Genomic DNA, 25,832 nt, shown 5'->3' on the forward strand with positions numbered 1-25,832 from the left:
TCGGGTATCACATCTCCCTTGCGAATCTTGCCTTCTTGCAGTAAGAATTTGCAACTGTGTGTCCTTTAACAAAGAAGGAATTGTGTGGACCACATCCTCACAGAACATGGCATGTATTACGTGAGGGACTGACCCAATCTATGTCTGTGGTGTTTGGGACAATAGCTGAGATAATAAGGACTTCCATTTCCCCCAGGTCCTCCAATCATGTCATGTGACCCTCTTAACATCTCTGACGCAATAACCAGACAGGGAATAGTCATCCCCATTGTTAAGATGCAGATGCAGAAATTCAGAGGGGTGTGCCGACTGTCTCCTATCACATGGCAGTAGCGGGTGGCAGAGCTGGACAGTCCCGGCTCCATCCTGGTTCTACCGCCATGGGTCTGGGGTGCGCTACTCCCCAGCTCCTTTCTGCTGGCTCTTTTTAATGGCCGGACTCCTCTTGGGAGCCCTGTCCAGTCGAGGCTTACCCAGCTGAGAAGGTGCAGCACTCTGGCGTTTTGAGGGACACGTACAGCACGCAGCATGAAATGTCTCTGAATTTGGGATCCTGCCGATGGTAAGCTTTAACTTCTAAAACACAGGAAAGAAGAAAGTTCAATGATTGAAGATTATCTTTCAGATTGTTGCTTCCCAATCTGTCCTCATTAATACCCTTGGGAGCTGGTTTTGAAGAAAGTCCTGCAGCGAACTGTAATATCTGGGCCAGAAGAAGACAGGGATGACTTACTTGGCTACTTGGGTGGAAGGTGGATTTTTATTTTCTGGCATCCATGGGGCTGAGCTTTTAAGGAAGGATCCAGGTAGCATTGATGGTGCTCTCAGGGGTCCAATTGCACCAACAATTAAAAGGCCTCTTGAAACAAGTGAATCAAAATGAAACCACCAGACAGGACTCACCCAGACAAGATTGGGAGGAAATTGAAACTTGATCAGTTTCTCCTGCAACCTATCATGTCCTTCCCCTGCACACACCTTCTCCCCTTCCTTTGAAAATCTCAGTTCTCTTCCCTCTCAATCCCTGCCCCATTCCCACCCCAACCTCCAATTCCCTCATCCGTAGCATAACAGGAAGGAGAGTAAATGGGATTGACTCAAGCACTTTAAAACATCAAGGGCCAATGGCTGTTCTTCCTTTGCTTCCACGTCTCCCTTTTCCAATACTCGTTTTCCTTCCAGGGACCATGTGTTCGAATGTTAAAAGAGCAATGGATACCCGTCAATACCAAGAAAGAAGTCAGGAATGGTGGCGGTGGGAAAGTAAAGGAATTTTCTGATCTTCCAGATAATCATGAAGATGGATACTGCATATTTCTCTGTAGCATGTAGGAGCTGTTATCAATTAGAAAGGGAAGGCAGAACAAGCACAAGAGAAATGCAGTCGCCCTTTTCCTATGCAATGACTACACAGTCTGGAAAGGCAGTCAGGATAAACTGTAGTCAGCAACACCCAGGTACCGTTCCTGGATCTGCTCACAGGCAAAGACCCTTTTCCTGGCTTCTGAATTAATGCCTGGATCTTTGGGTCAGAGTATTGTTTGGTAACTTTCAGAAGAGTTCAGAAGCTTATATTGGCCCCAGGGTATGTGGATCCTTTTTTTTTCTTTTTTTGAAACAGTCTCGCACTGTTCGGGCTGGAGTGCAGTGGTGCAATCTCGGCTCACTGCAACCTCTGCCTCCTGGGTTCAAGCGATTCTCCTGCTTCAGCCTCCCAAGTAGCTGGGATAACAGGCACCCACCACCACGCCTGGCTGATTTTTTGTATTTTTAGTACAGACAGGGAATTTCAATATATTGGCCAGGCTGGTCTTAAATTCCTGACCTCATGATCCGCCCACCTCAGCCTCCCAAAGTGCTGGGGTTACAGGTGTGAGCCACCTTGCCCAGCCCAGTGTGGATCTTTGGCAGAGAAAATGTGCTATAGGTACCAGATTGTTGGACTGGGGCCCTGAAATCTACTTCTTTTCTGCCATGCACTCTCCTATCCAGTCTTCAAAACCCAAGCCAAACAGCACTTTCTTTGAGACACCATGCTGGCTTCCTTCATACAGATTTACTCCATTCTACCTCTGTGATCCTGTGGCCCTGTGTTCATATCTCAGGGCACACACTGTATTGCAAGTAGCACATAACATGCCTGCTTCATCCACTAATCTGTGAGCTTCTTAAGCTCAGGCTGAGGCCATTTTTGTAGCTCTTGAATTTAGCACAGTATCTAGCACCCAGTAGATGCTCAATAAATAGAAAGTGAATGAATATGTACTTGCTCTGCCACTAACTAGTTATGTATCTTAGACAACTCACTCACTTATCCTCCTGGGATTACTCATTTAGGGTACTGAGTAATAGGGATAGCACAATTTGTATGACCAACAGGACTATTACGTAGTGCAGAAGAGATAAGACATGTTCTTAATATAGATATGCTACACAATCACAAAATTCCCAGAGCTGGAAGAAATTTGGAAATCATCTAATACAATGGTTTTCAGAAATTTGAAGCCAAAGAACTGTTTCTTAAGGAAAGCTAACAGGAAAGTCCAACATTTTGGACTACTTTTTTTTCATAAAAGATAAAAGATAAACATGAGCTTCTCTGGTTGAAGACCCAGCATACTCTCTCCTTCCTCTCCTTTCCTTTCACCTCTATCCTAGGGATGTAAGACGTACAGTCTGAAAACCAACTTCTCACTTCAGTGAGAATAAGCTGAAGTCCAGAGAAGGCAGTGAATTTGCCTAAGGTCACAGGGCTAATTAGAAAGAAAAGTAGACCAGGGAAGGAATTAACACATGAAGACTGCAGTGACATGCAGGACAATAGCTAGTCCATGAAAAAACAACGTACCCATATATTAGGGTTGGTTTGTTGTTGTTTTTCTTTTGAGACAGGGTCTTGCTCTGTCTTCCAGGCTGGAGTGCAGTGGTGCGATCATAGCACACTGTAACCTTGAACTCCTGGGTTCAATTGATCCTCCTGCCTTAGCCTTCCAAAGTGCTGGGATTACGGGTGTCCGCCACTGTGCCCTTCACCACATATTATGTTTAATTCTTGCAATACTCTATGAGGAAATTAGGGCTGTGACGATTTCTGAGATGAGGAAACTGAGGCTTTAAAAAATGGGCTTGAGTAACATTCCATGGTCAGTTGTAGTAGAAGTAAAAGTAACTAGTAACTTAATTGATTACCTAATATGTGCCAGTCACCTTTGTAAGCACATTACACGTATAACCTCATTTAATTATCCAACAACCAGCACCATCATTAGCCATAATTTTACAGAAAAGAAAACTGAGGCACAAATTGGTTGAAGGAGCTGGTTTGGAATCCCTGCACCAGTCTGATTGCATGCAAGCTCTTTTTGCTACATCACTCCGATCTGAGGTCCTGAACCCAGGTGCTGTGTCTCTTAGCCCAGTGCCTTCTCCAAATGCTACTTGATATGAAAGAATCCTGAAAGAGTCCTGAAAGAACATTCTGTTATTTGAACTTGGTGGTGGAAGAATGAGGAGCCTTATTTATACTCAGGGTACCTCTCAGACTCCATCTAAGACCTTTTTCCTTCTGGTACTGATTTGCCCTGTTCAGGGCTGGTCAGTACAACTCACCTCCTTCTGGATGGACCGGGTGAGAAACAAGGAGACCTCGTCCAGGCTCTGGGGCTTCAGGCCATTCACCGCCAAAAGATGATCTCCGTGGCAAAATATGCATCCCAGACGTGGGGGGCCTTCCCACTGAGACACACTGCAGTGGGAATACAACATCCGACACCAGTGTGAGGCTCAGCCGGCCAGGAGGGCAGGGCACACGTGGAGTCTACAGGGAGTCCTGATTCTAGGTCACGTGGCACCACCTCTGAAGTAGACTATCTCCATCTGTTTAGAATATTGTTTCCTCTGTCACTACTACAGGAGCCTAACCCTTTCTCCAAAGCCCAGCTCAAATTATACTGCCCTTACAAAGGCCCATAAAATCCTACATCCCATTCCTCTGCTATAATTCATTTCCCCTACCCCTGGACTTGTATTACATTGTGTGAGTACCTGATTTATTACATTTTTAAATAAAATGCATTTTACATTTACTTGTTTGTGTGGCTGTCTTTTTTTTTTACGAGGGTACATGACCCCAGAAGTATGATGTCACCTTTTTGTTTGTTTTGTTTTTTAATTTTTAAAACCCCATGGTTCCAAGCAAAGAAAGAGGGCTCAGCGTTTGTTGGAAGTGAGGGTGTAATGATTACATAATGAATATCTAATGAACAAATAAATGAATTAAGGAATGAAGCAGTTCAGTTATGGAGGACTCCACAGTTTCGGTCAAGTGTGTATTGAGCCTTGGATTGTGGACTATTTAAAAAAAATGGAAGGTGTGGTTCCTCCCTTCTTAGAACTTATAAGACAACTATTGTGTAGCGTTTACATTAAAGAGTTTTCTTCTCTTACGAAGATGTAATCTTCCATCAAAATAAATTACAAAGTCTTTTTAAAAATGCCATATCAAATAGACAGTGATTGCTTTAAGAAAATTCTCTGCCACACAGTCTTTTGTGTCTGTGTCCGTGACTAGCAGTTTTTTTTTTTTTGTTTTGTTTTTTACCTTGTGTCTGGAAGTCTTAGAAGCTGATATGCTTTCTTCTTTTAGGCCTCTGATTCCTGTTGACTTCAGTAATTTCACTCATTCATCAAATACTCATTGCACAGTGATCAGAAATGATGTCCTTGGGTCATCTGTATCCCCGCCCATTCTTCCTCCCTTCAAGGAGTCAGAAATGGCTGCTTCCTGAACTTTTGGGTCCTGTTATTCCCCCCCTCACCTCCCAGCTGACTTTCCTGCACAACAAGACCCTGATTTCGGCCTCAAAGACTTTTGTAACAACAGCAAGACAATAGTCCAAGGTCCCCGACCCCTCAACCCGAGTCAGTGTTGCCAAATACACTGTTTCAAGATGTAACTGTTCTCTTCAAAGCTTCCAGCCCCATTTATAATCCACAACAGTCAAATCTCCAACCTACCATATCCGTCCTGCGGCTTCTGTGAGAGCAAGATAGTTGATGACATCAGGAGGAGAAAGGAAAATGTTCAGTTTCTCCACTTGGCTTTCATCAGGGATATTACTATGAACAAGACATTTGTAAAAGTCGCATCAGACAACTGGCCATGGCTCTCAACTGTACTTTCTATTTCTGAGATGATATTTCACAGGTAAAGGTCCAAAACATTTGGAGAATAATATAAATTTAAGTTACTGAAAAATCCTCTTGGGATGTGGTAGTGGATGGTAGACTACGGGAACGGAAGGAAAATGGACTAAGTTGGTTATATAACTGTCCACATCAGGCCAGTCTGCGTATTTCTTCGCTGAAAATGATTCCGTAGAAGAAGGCACGGAAAAGAGTTAAAATTACATCAGTCGTACCAAATGCTCTTGGTATCACTTAAGGCCTAAATAACCCCCTCCTGGTCTATAACTAAGCCCCATGCAACTTGCATGGCCATAATTACACTCATGGGAAAACTGACTGACATGCTATTCAGATCGATTTGGATCCCAAGTCTTGGGAACTGAAAGACTAGCCAAGGGGTGATTTTTAAAAGTAGCTGAAAATGCCACCCCAGCCCCGGGGACTGCTTTACTTCAGCTCTATCATCCCCTCTCCTTGGCCACAACGTCAATGACAGGGAGAAGATGGTCAAGTTTTTGGTTGACTTGGAGATTTTTAGGAATGGCTTTAAAATTTAATTCTAAGTTAAAAAACAAACAAACAAACAAACAAACAAACAAAACAGTGGGAGGGAGCCTGCCTTGCTCTTAGGGCCCATAAAGTTTTAGAAATTAGAGCTTTACTTGATTAATATAGACAATTGCACAACAGTTAGTGAGGCCGACCCCTTTTGGTCATTTGTGGTCTGTGCTTCCACATCCGCAGGGGAAAGACACCAATCAATTCCTGAGCCTTGTTCTTGCAGGTGGAGGCCCCCATCCTGGGTCTCTGGAAGGGTCTGGGGTTCCTCTTTGCTGCTATCCACAGACTCACGGGATGTCTCTTTGAAAAAACTAGAGTATAAGAAGTTAAAACAAGCCCTATTTTAGCATGTGTTTTTACAGTGTTCCCCTGTGTGTGTCAGATTTCAGTAGCTAACAGCCATGTGAAGACTAGCAAGGTCTTGAAGTATGTCCAACTATCAGAATCACAGCCACAGATAGAATCAAATCCAACAAACTGTCCTTCTAAAAATGGATACGGAATCAAAATTACCCTTTATAGTGTTTGGAGGACAGAGGCGAGAGTGTGAGAGACATAAATGCAAAGTAGAAGATAACTTCCTCAGGAGATGGAAAAGGTCCTGAGGATGTCATCGGTGGTTTTCTGTGGGTGGAGACGTGACTCCCTCATTTTTGTGTGTTGAGATGATGGAATAATATGTGGAACCTGGTCTGTGGTAATGTTTGGCATCAGTTTATCAACTATTGAAATGAACTGACAGTCATTGTTCCATAACAGCAGATGAGCAAAAATCAAATTTTTGAATGGCACTTTGACTTACTAGGATTCCATTGGCTCATAATGACACTCGACTCTTCCAGAGACCTGGTCTGGACCATCAGTTTCAATGGATTCACCAGAATCACTGGAAGCAATGACATTATCCAACTGTAGATAAAAGGAATAGATGTAAGAATCCCAGTTTACCGATAAGTCAGGTACCTTCTTATTTCTAGTGTTAACAGCTCTGGGCTCTGACATAGAGGTACAGTTTCCAGTGGATGAGCGTGGTTCTCATTTGGGAAATATCAACTGATCTTACCTCCGTGAGACTGAACCAGCAAAGCTTCTGGAGGACTCAAAGTCAATTTTCTTCTCCTGGATCCCTCATGTGACTGACACAAGTGTTATTTCTATTGAAACTAAATTGCTATTTATCTTTCTGTTTCACCATTAGGCACTTAATGACATGAAAGCGTTTCCCCAATCAGTTCTACTATAGAATCATGGCACTTGGCTGGGTCAAAGACTTTGACACAATGTGTAGCTGGTCTCAGGCTACTGTGCTCACAGGCAGCCCAAGTGGCTTCAGGGACGCTACAATGGTCTAGGAAAACACTGCCCTTAGGAAGCTCTCAATAGCCCCCTTAGAACAAGGAGAGTCACTTGTGGCGATGATTGCTCAGAAACCCTAAGGCCTACCTAAGTTCACCGTTAACCCATGATGGAAACCTTCCTTCCAGTCAAGCCAGTCTTCCCATTGGCCCCCTGCAAATGGTGCTTTTCTGTCGCCATATTCATGCAGTCTTCTTCACCTAGAGTGCCATCTTTCCTTCCTGCCTACTGAAATCATGTTCAGGCCTGCCTGAAGTCCCACAGCCCCCTCTGATCACCTCAGTTACTGCAGAGCTCTCCTTTCTCTCAATTTCCATTGCATAGTTTTGTACTTATTTATTTATTTTTTTGTCTTTTTAGCTTAGTTTTGTCTGCTTTACTAGACTTTGCCTATCATAAAGTACCTAGCAAAGGCCAGGCCTCTAACTGATGCTCAGTACACGTCTGATTGGTTGGCTGGACTATCATAAAAGACTGCATCCCAGGAAACACAAACATGAAAATCTTTTGGTGAAAGAAGAACTATGTGCTCAAAGGAGCTTGGGAAACACCATGTGTTGTATTTGACTTGACGATTTACAGTGCACCACTGCATACTAAATGCTCTGAGAATTCTGCTAAGAAGTTTGTTTAACTTATTTTAACTGGGTGTTTCCAGAATTTATTTGACCCCAGAATGTTTCTTTTATATAAACATATGTCACCCTCTTATGGAAAACCCTCAGTTTGGGAAATGATGCAGCATTGCCACCCTCCATTCTGTCTTCCTATCTCTCACTTCCATTCTCTTCTCTCTATAGTCCACAGCGGATACAGCTGCTGGGTTAATACTAATTCAGGTTTTGATACTTCCCAACTCAGAAGCCATCGCTTCCCCTATGCTGTCTACAGAATGAAGTCAACTTGGCATTCAAAACCCTTCATGGGCTGGCTCTTTTCTTCTGTTTATCTCCCACTATGCCTTTCACACACTCTAGGATGCAGCCTCACTGAACTATTCCCCATGCATGTATCAAATGGCACTTCATCCCGGAAGCCTTCCTTGACTCTAGCAGAGACAGAAAATCTGTTCTTTTTCTATTGCTTCCGGAGCATACTGACCACGTCTTTTGTGCAGCATGATCCTGTGGTAACTGACAAGACTATGCACTCTGAAAGCAGGACGATGTCAGGCTCATTACTTTAGCCACCATGCCCAGTACAGTACAGTGACTACTGCTCAGAAGGCATTCAGTAAGGGCCTCCAACTGATCAATAGACTGATCGATACACAGAACACAACTGATCACCCAAGCACCTTGGCTCACATTATTCTTTCTGCTAAGAATGCAGAAAGACTCCTCAAGGCAATCCCCCACATCCAAATTTTACTCATCATGTATGGTCAAATGTCATCTCATCCCTGAAATCTTCCTGATTTTTTGTTTGAAAGTCATCTCCTCCTCCCATTGCTCATGCGCCCCTAGAATTTTATAAGCATCTCTCTTCAGCATAGAACCCTTCTGTCTTGTATTACAGCTGGCTCCTAGTCAAGTGTCAGCGCCATGAGCACGTCACCTGTATTTGATTTACCTCTGTGTTCCCACTGACCCTAGCCTTGTATTGCACGAAAAGTGCATGGCAGGGTTTCAGTAAATATTTGTGAAAGAAACAAATGATGAATGGACAAGAAAGGGTTACCTCTAAAAGAACACTTCGAGGAGTAAGATAATAATTCTCTTCCTTCACATCTTGAGTGGTTTCTGATAAATCTTGTAGATGAGCTTGCCTAAATCCTGGAGAACTTTTTTCCATTAAATGCTGAAGAAAAGAGATAAAAATGCTTTGCTTTTTCTTTGCAAGAGATAGAATTAAATCACATGCATTCTGGAAAACCCATAATAAATTAGTTGGGTTAAAAAAGACCAGAGGGTCTTCCAAGGTTACATCTGGAAGCTCACACAACTTCAACTTGCCTCTTGAGTCTGGGTCACCACTGAGGATGAAAAAATATAAGCATAGCACTCAGGCTTTTTTTTCTCTACCATTTGGAACAGTCACTCAGAACAAGTGGTTTTCTCCTGTGGGTGGTATTCTTTTTTTTTTTTTTTTTTTTGAGACAGAGTCTTACTCTGTCACCCAGGCTGGAATGCAGTGGCGCAATCTCGGCTCACTGCAACCTCCACCTCCTGGTTCAAGTGATTCTCCTGCCTCAGTCACCTGAGTAGCTGGGAATACAGGCACGCACCACCATGCATGGCTAATTTTTGTATATTTTTTAGTAGAGATGGGGTTTCACTATATTGGCCAGGCTGGTGTCAAACTCCTGACCTTGTGATCCACCTGTCTCGGCCTCCCAAAGTGCTGAGATTACAGGCGTGAGCCACCATGACCGGCCCTGTGGGTGGTATTCTAAGTCACTAAGCTCTGGAGTTGCCACCCTCATCTTTTTCCTGTTATCGTCCAATACCATCTGAGAATGTAATTAACCCAGAATCAAGGCGCTGCACCTTTCCTGTTCCTGCTCCATATTTTTCTTTTGTGTTCTGTTCACACACTTCTATTGTTTCCATGGCAATGGAATTTGGTTGTGTTGATCATGTGATAGTATGAATTATAGGTTTCCATCTAGATTCAACCACTATTGCCTCCCCTTCCCCATAGATACACAATATGCTACTAAAGTAGCTTCTTCGCGTGGCAGAAAAATTCCAAGAACAATGCCTCAGAGCTGGGGGTTTGGAAAAGACCCTGAATGTTCTCTAGGAAAAAAGTCAAGTTGTTGTTGTTGTTGTTTGTTGAGATGGAGTCTCCCTCTGTCGCCCAGGCTGGAGTGCTGTGGCCGGATCTCAGCTCACTGCAAGCTCCGCCTCCCGCGTTTACGCCATTCTCCTGCCTCAGCCTCCCGAGTAGCTGGGACTACAGGCGCCCACCACCTCGCCCGGCTAGTTTTTTGTATTTTTTTAGTAGAGACGGGGTTTCACTGTGTTTGCCAGGATGGTCTCGATCTCCTGACCTCGTGATCCGCCCGTCTCGGCCTCCCAAAGTGCTGGGATTACAGGCTTGAGCCACTGCACCCGGCCAAAAGGTCAAGTTTTTAAATATAGGTATGTTTAAGTTCTGTCCATGTTTTAGGCTCCAAACTCATGGAGCCAGATTATGCTGAGTTGGGGGTAAAGGAAATCCACTTAATTTAACCACCACCACCACCATCACCCAGCAAGGCAAATAGTACTATTAACTCGAGCTGGTTTAAAAATCACTGGATCTATAGTGTGAAAAGGCAAGATGACAAATAATGTTATCTCTAGGGGAAGGGAGATATCATGAGTGAACAGCAAGAGGTGCTTACAGAAAAGGGTGAAGCTTCCTAACTGCTGCATACCACCATTTCTACTCACTAAATGAAGAACTGAGGTGAAGTGTTTGGCATGGTGAATTTGATATGCTACAAAAAGCTTTCAAAATAGTTGGAGAGCTACCAACTAGATAAAATAAGGGGCTAGGACTCATTAGATGTACTTGGTATACATGGACAGGGCAAAGTCAATGGATAAGTCTTTAAGAGACAAAACAGTATCTGTGCCAGAGGACAAAACCACTCAGCATGTTTATGACTAATATCCCAAGTTGGGAACATTGCAAATCCAAGAAAGCTGAAGGTCCAATTACAAGTCGCTTTCAAGAGGCAGGTTACATTATATTTTATGTCTTCAAATGGATTTCATTAGAAATGAGGATGAAGTGATAGACAGCTATAATGAATGAGAAGCAAGATTGATCAAGGTAAAGGGAGGAAATTAACAAGAAACTTGGCCTTTGCCTGAGGAATACAGACAGAATGGGCAGAAAACAGGTGGTGTCTGGGAAATCTTTTGGCAGAGGGATCTGTGCCCTCTGTGTGAAAGAAAGGAAGAAGTTGCCGGCCAGGTTTTGGTTTAGCAAAGGGTCTTGCACTAGCATACCCAAAGCATATCAAGAGCATCCAAAATCAATCAATACACTGAGATGTATTCAGGGCAAGCCCTGAGTGAGGCTCATCTGTGGTATGGGATAAACATCAGGGCTAAGAATCATTCTTATAGTGCATCGGGCTTTGAGGAAGGTGGGCATGGTTAAATTCAATTGCTAATTGGTAAGATTTTTAAGCATTAGCTGACTCCCAGGTGTGCTGTCTTGAGAAAGAAGTGAGCCCCATTACCGTGTCCTGGAGACCATTTCTTGGTGAGCTGGAACCAACAGCCTCCGATGTGCTGGGAGGGCCAAGGAGCGGGCTGGGGTAGAAGAAGGTTCTTTTATTACCCAATGAGAGTTCCTCCTGCTCACAAAAAAGGAATCAGTCAGGGCACGGTTTCTCTCCGTCTGGAATGAAACAGCAGCCTCTCTACTGTGCTCCTTGCCTCCCGTCTTTCCCCACAGTGATCTAACATTCATGCCACTGGCCTGCCAGCATTATCTCACCAAGAAAAGAGCCGAACTTGTCTCTCTCCTGTTTCTAAACCCTTGAGGACATTTAGCATGACCCTCAGAGATGGCCAGCGTTTCCCTCCACCTGTCTTCTCAACTGTGTCTGTTTCTGACGCCCTCTGCCCTAGTTCCCTTTGCTCTAATCATTTCAGTCTACTTGAAGACATGCCTTGATTTCTCCTTCTCTTTGGCTTTTGCTGTAAGCATGGAACAACCTAGAAAACATGTCAAAAAAGATACCTAGGGGCCAAAGTTCCATCTATAAAAGTCTGCCCTGAGAAAGGACTTGGGAACATTAGCAGAGGCCCTTTTGAAATAAATTTAAAATGTAAAACTACTAAGCACGTACATGAAAGATACGTTATATTAAAAATGCAAGATACATGAAAAACATTTTTATAGAACCTGCCCTAGACTTAATCATTCAAAAGGGAGCTTTCGTGCACCTTGAATAACAACGATGGAAAATACTATGTTCTAGCTACTACTTAAAAATGCCACAGTTAACTTTTCCTCCCTCTACCACAATAATAAAAGTCTGAAGTGTCTGTATTTTAGCTCTCTCACAAAACGCAGAAGAATTTTTTTCTATTGTTAATCATAAAAAGTAATAAGGATGTACATTTTCTCACTTATTTATTCCTTGTATTAACGCCAGTTGCTAAGGAGGCAAAGGAAAGCTACCATTGTTTTCTATTGAAAGAGGGTTGTATTCAGGTGCCCTGTTATTTTGTTAGTGATATGGAGTCACCTCTGTGTTCTGATGTGTTGCTTTTATATCCTGGAGAAATGATGACATGAAGGAGACCCAGTCTTTAATCTTCTCCCTGTTGATAGGAATAAACTTTCAGCTGGCATGTGGCAACAATAGTGCTTGTACTTCTTTTGAACCAGAGAAGGATTCTTTTATGAAGGTTAGAATGGCGGTGAGAGCAGGTACCAGCGAAGTAAGAATTTTTCCTAAGTAGTTTAAATGCCCTCGCCACCTCCACATTTGCACACTAGAATTAATGCTTAGCCACCTCTGCAAAGAAAGCTCAGAGAAAGGGAAGAAAAGTAGAAAACAATAGTAGTAATCACAGGGTTTGGGGCTTTCGGCTTTGACACTGATTTCCTTTATGTTCTCAAGCCAGCCCCCTAACCTGTCAGTGCCATTTTTGTGTAACTATGCAGGTGGGCCTTCCCTTAGAAAGTGCACATGTTGATGAAGAATGTGCTTGAATGAATTTGTATAATCACATCTTTTCTATGGACTCACAGGACAACTTAGAAGAAAGCTTTGGTCAATCTGAAACAGATCAGGGTTTTTCATATGTTGGCTTTGGCACTGTCCACCTCCTCTGCACAGTCTCCCCCACACCAGCTTTGCCTCTCCCTCAGGCAGATAATCATCCATGAAGAGTCCACTAGGCACCTTAGCTAGAAGCAGAAGCCCCTCTTAAAAACTTCAGACTCCTTTGGGGGCAAGCCTAGTTCCTCCCTAATATATGTAGCTTGGTGGATGTTTTTGTATTGGGTTCTTTTACATGGAATGCTTCTGGGGTGATGGTGACTGTTATTGGTTGAAATGCACGCTCCCCACCCAATTTGTGTGTTTCAGTTCCATATCCCAGTACCTCAGAATGTGACCTTATCTGGAAAGAGGGTCGTTGCCGATGTAATTGGTCAAGATGAGGTCATACTGGAATAGAGTGGGTTCCTAATCCAATATTACTGATGTTCTTATAAAAAGGGGAGATTTGGACACAGAGCTATGCACACAGGGAGAACACCATGTGAAGACTGGAGTTACGTTGCCACAAGCCAAGGGAACTACCAAGAGTTAGGAGAGGCCTCTGGAATAGGTCCTTCCCTGGAGTCGTCGGAGAGAGCATGGCTCTACCAATACCTTGATTTCAGACTCCTAGCCCCTGGAACAGCGAGACAATACATTTCTGTTGTTCAAAGTTACCCAGGATGAGGTACTTTGTTACAGCAGCCCTAGGAAACTAGCTCAGTAACTTTTCAAGATATTTTAACAAATAGCAAAGATTGCCAAGATGGCATCTGAGGTTGTAGCATGGGTTCAGAAACTGTTTATTGGTATAAAATGTTTTGTTTTTTGGTTTGTTTTTGTTTTGCATGCAGTAGACATTATGCGTTATCTTACTTCTCTCACCTGTCATGGCCGATGAGGAAGTATTCCCTGTTAGTGGTTCTGATGGACATGACCTCATCAGGGTGGCATTTAAACATCTTCTGCACAGATTGCATCTTTTCCTGATTACTTATGCCAACTTCTACACTGGAATTTCTGTTAGATATTGACACAAAGTATTAAACCAAGGTAAATACAGAAGTGGAAAACTGACTAATATTTTATATTGGGATTCAAATGGAATAAAACTTTAGATGTGCTGGATCCATGTTTTGAAGATTGTCCAATAATTTTAGAAGAGAAGTTTGGATTTTTGATCTGGTTAATTAATAATTGAAATTATTTGGTTTAGCCTAAGATTCAAAAATTTCTATTTTAATTGGATTCTTGATTCCACAAATTATCTTTTTCAATTTTTGGGTGCACAATTTATTAAAGAGAAGACCAAAAAAAGCTGATCTAAATATTTTTAAAAACTCTATCTTAACTTTATAAAATGAAAATTTCATCCGCTCCCTCTCATCCACAAATTACGTGAATCAAACTCCCTAACGGAATGCCTGTTAATTAAAGACTTATCAAGTATGACATACAATATGAAACAAATATTCAACTATCTTTTACTTAAAGTGCTCACTATTTTAGCTCCTATTCAGTCACAAATATTATAATAAGCTTGAAGCCTGTGGTTCCTTTGGTCAATTATGTAAATTTCAATTTGCATGCAACTTGTTACTGTTTGACTTTATAGTATTTGTTGTTATAAAAGTTTTCTTGCTTGGATACACACTGATCAATTTCAATGGAACCTCGGTGATGATGGTCTTTGTAATAAGCAAGACTAAAGCTCTTTTCCCCAGTCCTTGACAGGATGAAAAACCGCTTTTTCCAAGAGGTCTGAAAAATAGAAAGATTTTATGTCTTAGTTAAATCTCAGCGGAAAAGAAAGGATTTTTAAAAATGCTCATGAGGCTGGTGGGAGGCTTGTTAAATCATAGCAAATACTTACCACAGAGAAGAACAGCTGAGAAGGTGGTGATTTAATAAAGTAATCTTGTTTGCAGACTTCATTTTCATAAGAAAATGTAAATTGTTTGCCTAATGAAAGTGAACAGAACTCAGTTTGTTCCTTATACATTTCTGAAAAGAACTGCCTCAATTGGAAAACACTATGTATCTCTGGAAAGACCTTCAGATTATTCAGTAGTTATGGAAAAGAACACCTATAATAACCCAAGAAAACAAAGGACCAAATGTGTGATTCTTATTCCTCCACAGCCAAGACCTTCATTCAAACAACATTTGAAAGCATGTTAATTCAGCTTACACCTGTCTGGCTTTCTGTTTCTAGAGTACATCGTTGGCTCTCTACGTGTGAGCGAAGATTTGGCTCTTAGTTCCATTGCAGAAGCATGATAATTTTGCATTGTCCTTTGGCTTAGCAAACAAAATCAAAAGCACCTGCTGTTAAAAATGATGTGGCAAAAACTATTTGGGAAAGAGGGACAGGTAGAGCTCTGCAGAAGTTGGGAAAGGAGGGAAGGTAAACACAGCCACCTCCCCAGAATTACTGGGTGCTATCCTCATAGCCCCAGCAGCTGTATTACCAAATCTTGAGTCTGTTTTCACTTAATAAAGAAGCTCTAATTTTTTAGTAAAGACCGCCCTTTCCAAAACTGAGGACAAACTAAACCTATAGCCTGGATGTGAAAGCAAATCCAAGCTAAAACAAAAACAAACCCAAAACAAAAAAAACAAAAATAACAACATCGTGTTTAACAACATTAATTGTGTTTTTCTAAAGAGTGAATGTAATACATACTTATTGTAGACATTTTAGAAAATACAGAAAATATTAAAACTGCCTATAATTTCATCACTCACAGAGAAGCAGTGAACATTGTAGAAACTTCTTTATTTAATCACTTCTGCCACCCCATTTTCAATAGTGAGTTGTTTTGCTTTTGTCTGCTAAGCCAAAGGGCAATATATACTGTCTCCCTAAGTATTCAAGAGTGTTGATTAACACATGTGGGTGCTGAAACTACCTGAGGCCAGAGAAAGAACCATTAAAAAAATCAGAGGCTCAGAAAAAGTGCCTGTTACCTCCAGCCAGACTGGAAAAACTTATAATTTACAGGGCATTGGATAGAGTACTCAGGAATGTCTTGCCTCAGTGTGAGGAATAATTAGCTGTATACTAATTACTAGCTGTACACTGAGCACTGCTCCAAACCCACCTAACAAATCATAGAAGACTTAGAAGAAAGTGGTTTCCAAAAAATTTAACTGCATCCCAGAACAAAGCTCAAGATTCATAGGAATACAAAGATATTCAGGACCCAACAAGGTAAAATTTGCCATGTTTGGCAGTCAATCAAAGTTTACCAGGCATACAAAGAGGAAGGAAAACATGATCAATAATGAGGGAAAAGTCAATCAATAAAAACAGGCCTAGAACTGACACAGATGTTAGAATTGGCAGAGAAAGTAATTAAAGCAGTTATTTTCAGTGTTTTCAAGAAGTTAGGGAGAGATATAAAAGATATAAAGAAGACCCAAAGTTAAATTTTAAAGATGAAAGCTACAATGTCTCAAAAAAACAGCAACAACACTGGATGGGAGTAAGAGCAGATTAAATATTGGACAAGAAAAGATTAGTGCACTTAAAGGCATGGCAATTATAACTAACAACATAAGCAAAGAGTTAGAACATAATGTAAAAACTCGAAAAGAGCACCAGTACACTGTGGACAATTTCAAGTAGCCTAGTATACAAGTAATAGGCGTCCCTGAAGTGACAGAGGAAGAAATAAAAAATATCTGAAGCAATAATGCTGACAATTTTATAAACCTAAAACTATAATCCCAGAGATCCAAGCAGTTCAATGAAGCTCAGCACAAGATACACAAAGAAAAGTACATCAAGGCATGTCATAACTGAATTGTTCAAAACCAGCAATAAAGAAAAAAAATCTTAAAAGCAGCCAGAGGAAGAAAAGATCTATTATATACAGAACAAAGATAAGAAATAGAGATACTGATTTCTCATCCAAAAAAAAAAAAATGCAAACAAGAAGAAGTAAAACAATATATTTAAGGGTTGTGTGTGGCAGCTCACGACTGTAATCCCAGTACTTAGGGAGGCTGAGGCAGTGGATTTCCTGAGATCAGGAGTTTGAGACCAGCCTGGCCAACATGGCAAAACCGTGTCTCTACAAAAATACAAAAATTAGCCAGGCGTAGTGGTGCAAGCCTGTAGTCCCAGCTACCTGGGAGGCTGAGGCAGGAGAATGGCTTGAACCTGGGAGGCAGAGGTTGCAGTGAGCCGAGATAGCGCCACTGCGCTCCAGCCTGGGCGATAGAGTGAGACTCCATCTCAAAACAAACAAACAAACAAACAAACTATATTTAAAGTACTGAAAAAATACTCTTTAAAAATTCTATATTCAGCAAAACTATCTTTTAAAAATGAAGGCAATTTAAAGACTTTTTAGATATATAAAAGCTGAAATAATTCATCATTAGGAGGCTTGCAGTATAAAAATATCAAGGGAAGTCCTTCAGGAAGAAGGGGAATGATAACATAAAAATCTGAATTTAAACAAAGCAATAAAGAGCACTGAAATAGTAACTACTGAGGTAAATGTATGAAATTATTTTCTTGTTATTGAAAACACTGAAACATCAACTGACTGTTTAAACAAAAATAATGCCAATGTATTGTGCAGATTATAGCATATGTACAAGTAAAATGCATTCCAACAGTAGCATAAAGGCCAATAGGGAAAAATGGAAATACATTTTTGTAAAGTTCTTTTATTATATGTGAATTGGTATACTATCACTTGAAGTTAGACTGTGATGTGTGTAAACCCTCAAGCAATCAGTAAAATAACAAAACAGAAAGTAATGACTAATAAGCCAACAAAGGAGATAAAATGGATTCATAAAAAATTTGATTATTCCAAAAGAAGGCAGAAAAAGGGAAAGGGAGAATAAATAACCAATAGGACAAATAGAAAATAAATAATAATATGATACACTTACACTGGACTATATCAATAATCATGTTAAATGTAAATGGTCTAAACACCTCGATTAAAAAACAGAGATGACCAGATTGGATAAAAAAGCAAGACTCAACTCTATGGTGCCTGTAAGAAACACACTTTAAAGACGAAAATACAAGTAGGTTACAAGGAAATAACTGGAAAAAAAGATATGCTATGCCAACGCTAGTCAAAGAAAGCTGGAGTGCCTGTATTAACATCAACGTAGATTTTAAAGAAAATAATATTACCAAGGACAAAGAATATCATTTCATAATAATTAAGGGATGAATTAATCCTAAGAGGACATAAAAATTTAAACATATATGCCCCTATAACAGAGCTTTAAAATACATGAAGCAAAAACTGATAGAACAGCATGAATAAATGGACACATACACAATTATAGTCAGAAATTTCAATATCCCTCTCTCAAGAAATGATAGAACAAATAGTTCTAAAATAGATATTTTAAATTTTGGATGCATTTTTAATGTTTTAAATAATAAGCTTACTAAGAGATTTCAATCAAGAAGAGTGAGGCTGGCCTCATAGAATGAGTTGAGAAATATTCCCTTCTCTTCTATTTTGTAGAAAATCAGCAAGAATACAGTAGGCTTGAACAACACTACCAACCAACTTTACCTGATTGATATTTATAGAACACTCCACTCAATGACAACAGATTATACATTCTTCTCAAGGGCACATGCAACATTTATTAATATAAATTATATTCTGGACCATAAAACAAGTCTCAATAAATTAAAAAGCACTCAAATCACATAAATCATGTCTTCAGAGCACCAGGAAATCAAATTATAAATCAATAACAGAAAGACTTCTTAAAAGATCCTGAAATAAATAATCTCTAGATTTAAAAAATCCCAAAAATAAATTAGCAAGTTTTTTGTACTGGATGACAATTAAAACACAAGATATCAGAATTTGTGGATGCCACTAAAGCAGTACTTAGGGAAAAAATTTTTTAATGCCTATGTTAGAAATGGCTATGTTTGAAAAGAACAAAAGTCTCAAATTAATTACCTCAGCTTCCACCTGAAACTGAACATGAAACTGAAAAAAAAAAAATCTAAAGTAAGTAGAGGAAGCCAGATAATAAAGATAAAAGTGGAATTCAATGAAAGAGAACATAGAAAAACAACAGAGACAACCAATGAAACCAAAGTTAATCCATTAAAAGGATTAAATTAACAAACCTATACCTAGGCAGATAGACCAGAAAAACTGGAAAGAAAACACAATTTGCCAATATTAGGAGGAGAGAGGGGACATATCTACAGTCTACTGATATTAAAAGGATAATAAAGAAATGTTATGGACAACTTTATTCCAATAAATTTGGAAACTTAGATAAACTGAAAAATTCCTTGAAATACACCAACAAAGGTCACTGAAGAAGAAATAGATGACCTGAATAGCCTCCTATAGCTATTAAAGAAATTGGAATTGTAGTTAAAAATTCTTCACAAAAGGAAAACTTTAGGCCCAAGTGGCTGTACTGTTCACTTTGATCAAACATGTAAGCAAAAAATCATCAATTCTACACAAAGGCTCCAAAAAAAATAGAAGAGAAGGGGATATTTCTCAACTCATTCTATGAGGCTGGCATTACTCTTCTTGATTGAAAACTCTTAGCAAACTTATTGTTTAAAACATTAAAAAATGCATCCAAAATAAGTAAAAATAAATAAAACATTCAAATTGAAAAGAATGAAGTAAAATCATTTCTATTTGCAAGTGACATAATCTCATACGTTAAAAATCCCAAAGAATCCATAAAAACTACCAGAGCTGATAAACAAATTCAGCAGTATTGAAGAACAGCAGACAAAAGTTAGCTATATTTCTATGAACCAGCAATAAAGAATCCAAAAATAAAATTACGAAAACAGTTCCATTTACAATAGCATCCAAAAGAATAAAGTACCTAGGGATAAATTTAGGCAGATAAAAACACTGGTACACTGCAAACTAGAAAAATTGCTGAAATAAATTAAAGAAGACATAAATTTATGGGAAAACATTCTATATTTATGAATTGGAAGACTTAATTCTGTTAAGATATAAATACTACCTAAAGCAGTCTATAAATTCAATGCAATCTCTATTAAAATCCCGATGGCATTTTTTTTCTTGTAAAACTGGAAAAGCTAATCCTCAAAATCATCCAAAATACCAAGGGACCCTGAATATCCAAAATAATCTTGAAAAAGAACAAAGAGTACACACACTTCCCAATTTCAAAACTTACTACAAAGCTACAATAATCAAGAGTGTGGTTTTGGTATAAGGACAGACAAGATACATAGGCCAATGGAATAGAATTGAGAGTCCAGAAAAAACCCATACATTAGTGGTCACAGCCATCCAATGGGGAGAGAACAGTCTTTTCAATAAATGGTGCTGGGCCAACTGAGTATTCACATGCAAAAGAATGAAGTTGGACCCCTATGTCATCCCAAATAATAAAGTTAACTCAAAATAAATAAATGACCTTAACATGAGAGCTAAAACCATAAAACTTTTAGTAGAAAACATAGGTGTAAGTTTTTATGATCTTGGATTTGACAATGTATTCTTATATATGATACCAAAAGCACAAGCAACAAACAAAAAATAGATAAACTAGACTTCATCAAAATTAAAAACTTTTGTGCATCAAAGGATATTATTAAGAAAGTGAAAAGACTACCTACAGAATAAGATATCAAAAGTCATATGTCTGACCAGGGCCTACTATCCAGAATATATACAGAACTCTTACAATGCAATACGAAAGACAAACAACTCAACTAAAAAGTGAACAAAGACCTTGAACAGACATTCTTCTAAAGAAAATAAGCAAATGGCCAATAAGCACAAGGAAAGCTGTGCAACACATTTAGTCATTAAGGAAATGTAGATCAAAATTACAATAAGAAACCACTTCATGCTCACTAGGATGGGCATAACTTTTTTCTTTTCTTTTTTTTTTTTTTGAGATGGAGTCTCACTCTGTGGCCCAGGCTGCAGTGGCTCAACCTTGGCTCACTGCAACTTCCGCCTCCCAGGTTCAAGCAATTCTCCTGTCTCAGCCTCCCGAGTAGCTAGGATTACAGGTGCCTGCCTCCATGCCTGGCTAATTTTTGTATTTTTAGTATAAATGGGGTTTTGCCATATTGGCCAGGCTGGTCTCGAACTCCTGACCTCAGGTGACCCACCACCTCAGCCTCCCAAAGTGCTGAGATTACAGGTGTGAGCCACTGTGCCTGGTCTAATTTTTTTAAAAAGTAAAATAACATGGAAAATAAAATGGTAAGGATGTGGAAAAACTGGAACCCTCATACACTGGTGATGGAATGTAAAATGGTTCAGCCACTGCAGAAAACAGTTCGGTGATTTCTACAAAAGTTAAACAGGGGCTTACTATATGATCCCTCAGTTCTACTTTTAGGCATATACCCAAAAGAATTGAAACAGGTACTCAAACACATATGTGCTCACACGTGTTCAAGTAGCACTTTTCACAATAGCTAAACATGGAAACAGTGCAAATGTCCATCAATTAATAAATGGATCAACAAATTGTGGCATACATGAACAACGGGATGTTTGTCAGCTGTAAAAAGGAATGAAGTAATGATAAATTCTACAATGTAGGTGAACCTCAAAAATGTCATGCTGAGTGAAAGAAGCCAGCCACAAGAGGTGAAATATTGTATGATTTCATTGATGTGAAATATCCGGGATAGATAAATCCCTAGAGATGGAATGCTGATTAGCAGTTAATGGGGGCTGGGGGGAAAGGGAGAACTGGGAGAAATTGCTTTATGGGTAAGCCTTTTTTCTGGAGTGATGGTAATAGTTTGAACTGGATAGAAGTGATGGTTGTACAACATTGTGAATGTGCTAAATGCCACCAAACTGTTCACTTTAAAATTGTTATTTCTCTTTGAATTCTTTTAAAAGTTAAAGAACCATTGTACTCTTTTTGTTTGTTTATTTGAGACAGGATCTTGCTCTGTCACCCAGGTGGGATGATCATGGCTCACTGCAGCTTTGACCTCACCATGTAGCCCAGGTTGGTCTGGAACTCCTGGGCTCAAGCGATACTACTGCCTTGGCCTCCCAAAGTGCTGGGATTATAGGCGTGAGCCATCACACCTGGCCCACTCTACTCTTAAGTAAAGGAATATACAGATACAAAAACTGGTCATAAATGTTGATAGCAGCTTTATTTGTAACAGCCAAAGACTGGAAGCAACCCCGATGTTATCAACAGGTGAAAGGATTGACATATTGTGATACATCTATACAATGGAATACTATATGGGAATAAAAAGGAACAAACTATTGACAGATGCAATGACTCAGGAAATTTATTGTACAACATAGTGACCATAGTTAATATATACTTGAAAATTGCTGAGAGAGTAGATTTTAACTTACTCCATAAAAATATGTGGAGTAATGCATATGTTAATTAGCTTGATTTAGCCATTTCACAATGTTTATATACATCAAACCATCATATTGTACACCATAAATAAATTGATGTTTATGTTAATTTAAAAATTAAAAAAGATCAGCCTTAACTAAAATAAAAGTACTCTGACATTCTAAAATTAAAGACTGCTTGTATTTTGAGAGATACAAACCGGCAAACCAAAAATAAAGAAATCCAAATTCTAGGAAAACAAGGGAAAATATGCTCAACCTTCCTTAGTTCTGTTTTCCTGCTTTCTTCCCTTCCTTATCCTCTCCCTATTGCCTACCTTTCCTCCTCCTCTCTTTCCTTTCTCCTTCCCTTCTTTCAGTCTTGGAGCTAATACTTAAAAATGCTAACAATTGTTAATACATATTAATAGCAATATGTATCTTGTTCTTGTACTTTATATTTACATGTTCTTAGAAAGGGAGAAATAAAAAGGAAAATGTTATTAAAAAAAAGACATGGGTAAATCTCAAGAAAATTATGCTGAGTAAAAGAAGTCAGACAGAAAGTGTTCATACTGCATGAGTATATCTATATAAAGTTCCAGAATACACAAACTAATTTATAGGGATAGAAAGCAGATCAAAGGTTGTCTGGGAAAGTATGACTGCATGGAAGACTGGGAGGCAGGGGACGAAGAAAGTTCATGGGGTTGATGAATATGCTCATATCTTGACTTAAGTGATAATTTTATGGGTGTGTACATTTGCCAAGGGTTACTAAATTGTAGACTTTAAACATGTCAGCCTACTGTATGTCAATTATACCTTAATAAAGCTTTAAAAAAAAATCTAACAAATTTGGATGAAAAGTAAGCATACTCCAACCATATGACCCAACCATTTTGCTTCTAGCTAAAATAAAGAAATATATGATTTTACAAAAATTAATGCACAAAAGAGAATGCATAAATATTCATATTAGCTTTATAATAAGTAAAGACTGGAAGCAACCTGGACATTCAACAGGTGAATGAATCAACAAATTGTAGTACATCCATATAATAGAATACTACTCATCAAAACACATGAACTATTTCTGCACTATTGGTGCACTCAATACCATGGATGTATTTTTTAAAAATTATGCTGAGTGAAAAAAGACAAAACGGTGTATGCTATATGATTCCATTTATGTTAAACTCTAATAAATACAAACAAACTTAGAGAGAAAACAGAACAATGGGGACTGGGATTGGGTGTGCAGAAAAGGATTACAAACAGGCACAAGAAAACATCAAGAGTGATGAGTATGTTTACTATTTATTTATTTATTTATTTATTTATTTTGAGACGGAATCTCCTTCTATTACCCAGACTGGAGTGCAGTGGTACAATCTTGGCTCACTGCAACCTCTGCCTCCCAGTTCAAGTGATTCTCTTGCCTCAGCCTCCCGAGTAGCTGGGATTACAGGTGCCCACCACCACACCTGGCTAATATTTGTATTTTTAGTAGAGACAGGGTTTCACCATGTTGGTCAGGCTGGTCTCGAACTCCTGACCTCAGGTGATCCACCCATCTCAGTCTCCCAAAGTGCTGGGATTACAGGTGTGAGCCACCACACCCGGCCACATTTACCATCTTGATGGTTTCCCAGGTGTCACACGTATCAAATACAGGCAGACCTCTTTTTGTTGCACTTCACTTTTTTGTGCTTTGCCTATATTGCAGTTTTCTTTATTTGCAAATTGAAGGTTTATGGCAACCCTGCACTGAGCAAGTCTACTGGGACCATTTTTTCAAGAGCATGTGCTCACTTAGTGTCTCTGTGTCACATTTTGGTAATTCTTGAAATATTTCAAACATTTTCATCATTATTGTATCTATTAGGGTGACCAGCAATGAGTGATCTTTGAGTAATTGTTTTGCGACAGTATGAATGGTGCCCATATAAGATGGTAAACTTAAAAAATGTGTGTATTCTGATTGCTCCACTGACTGGCTATTCGCCCATCTCTCTCCCTCTCCTTGGAGCTCCCTATTCAGTGAGACTCAATAATATTGAAATTAGGCCAATTAATAACTTTACAATGTCCTCCTAGTGAAGGCGAGTGTCAAGTGAAAGGGGAGTTACATGTCTCTCACTTTCAATTAAAAGCTAGAAAATCCTAAGGCCCTTAATTATACTAAATCTACTCTACTCATGCTCTATAAATACAACAACAAAGCCTGGGTGACAGCATATCTGTTTATAATATGGTTTGATGAATATTTCTAAGCCCACTGCAGAGACCTGCTACTTAGAAAAAAAAAGATTCCTTTCAAAATATTGGTGATCATTGACAATACACCTGGTCACCCAAGAGCTCCGATGGAGATGTACAAGGAGATTAATGCCGTTTACATGCCTGCTAACACAACATCTAGTCTGTAGCCCCTGGATCAAGGAGTAATTTCAACTTTTAAGTCTTATTATTTAAGAAATACATTTCATAAGACTATGGCTGTTATAGACAGTGATTCCTCTGACGGATCTTGGCAAAGTTAGTTGAATACCTTCTGGAAAGGATTCACCATTCTAGATGTCATTATAAATATTCGTGATTCCTAGAAGGAGGTCAAAATATCAACATGAACAGGAGTCTGGAAGAAGTAGATTCCAATACTCCCCGATGACTTTGAGGGGTTCAAAACTTCCTTCAGTGGAGGAAGTCACTGCAGATGTGGTGAAAATAACAAGAGAACTAGAATTAGAAGTGAACCCTGAAGATGTGACTGAATTGCTGCAATCTCATGATCAAACTTCAACAGATGAGGAGCTGCTTCTTATGGGATATGAAAAGAGTTTTCTTGAGATGGAATCTACAGCTGGTGAACATGCTGTGTTTATTTTTGAAATCACAATAAAGGATTTAAAATATTACATAAACTTAGTTGAGAAATCAGAGTCAGGGTTTGAGAGGATTGATTCCAATTTGGAAAGAAGTTCCACTGTAGGTAGAATGTTATCAAACAGCACCACGTGCTATAGAGAAATTTTTCATGAAAGTACAATCGATCGATGTGGTCAACTTCACCGTTGTCTTATTATAAGAAATTGTCACAGCCACCCCCACCTTCAGCAACAACCTGCCTGATTACTCAGCAGCCATCAACACTGAGGCAAGACCCTCCGCCAGCAAAAAGATTATGACTCACTGAAGGCTCAGATAATTGTTAGCAAACTTTAGCAATAAAATATCTTTAATTAAGGTATGCAAATTGTTTCCTTAGACATAATGCTATTATACACTCAACTGCAGTATAGTATACACATAACTTTTATGGAATCCAATACATTCATGTGACTAGCTTTATTGTGATATTTGCTTGGTTGTGGTGGTATGGAAATGAGCTTGAAATATCTCTGAGGTATTCCTGTTTATGTTTCATATCAAAACTTGTATCAAATTGTATATTTTAGATATACAGGTAGTTTATTGTCTGCCAATTACAACAAACTACAATAAAGCTATTAAAAATATGGCGAATCAGCTGGGTGCGGTGCTCGCGCCTATAATCCCAGCATTTTGGGAGGCCAAGGCAAGTGGATCACGAGGTCAGGCATTCAAGACCAGCCTGGCCAAGATGGTGAAACCCTGTCTCTACTAAAAAT

The 25,832-nt window shown here is 39.4% G+C and overlaps 1 protein-coding gene across 4 annotated transcripts in view; it reads right to left on the reverse strand.

The window, feature by feature from the left end:
* Window positions 1-97: 97 nt before the first annotated feature.
* PLEKHS1 (pleckstrin homology domain containing, family S member 1) overlaps window positions 98-25,832 on the reverse strand; it is a 30,057-nt gene continuing 4,322 nt past the window's right edge. Inside the window, exons 1-12 of one of the 4 annotated variants that reach the window (XM_011967507.1) lie at window positions 15,794-16,363; window positions 14,697-14,785; window positions 14,478-14,584; window positions 13,709-13,843; window positions 12,302-12,377; window positions 11,285-11,401; window positions 8,785-8,904; window positions 6,551-6,657; window positions 5,892-6,059; window positions 5,017-5,118; window positions 3,610-3,745; window positions 3,145-3,465 (exon numbers count right to left, since the gene is read on the reverse strand). In XM_011967507.1, the coding sequence (XP_011822897.1) occupies window positions 3,235-3,465; window positions 3,610-3,745; window positions 5,017-5,118; window positions 5,892-6,059; window positions 6,551-6,657; window positions 8,785-8,904; window positions 11,285-11,401; window positions 12,302-12,377; window positions 13,709-13,803 (1,152 nt within the window). In that variant the 5' untranslated portion in view covers window positions 13,804-13,843; window positions 14,478-14,584; window positions 14,697-14,785; window positions 15,794-16,363 and the 3' untranslated portion in view covers window positions 3,145-3,234. Of the gene's footprint in view, window positions 577-3,144; window positions 3,466-3,609; window positions 3,746-5,016; window positions 5,119-5,849; window positions 6,060-6,550; window positions 6,658-8,784; window positions 8,905-11,284; window positions 11,402-12,301; window positions 12,378-13,708; window positions 13,844-14,477; window positions 14,585-14,696; window positions 14,790-15,793; window positions 16,364-25,832 lie in introns of those variants that run through there. The other 3 variants (XM_011967508.1, XM_011967505.1, XM_011967509.1) reach the window with 3 other exon arrangements.

The sequence above is a fragment of the Mandrillus leucophaeus genome, unplaced genomic scaffold, assembly GCF_000951045.1.
Source record: "Mandrillus leucophaeus isolate KB7577 unplaced genomic scaffold, Mleu.le_1.0 Scaffold80, whole genome shotgun sequence".
Classification (NCBI taxonomy): domain Eukaryota; kingdom Metazoa; phylum Chordata; class Mammalia; order Primates; family Cercopithecidae; genus Mandrillus; species Mandrillus leucophaeus.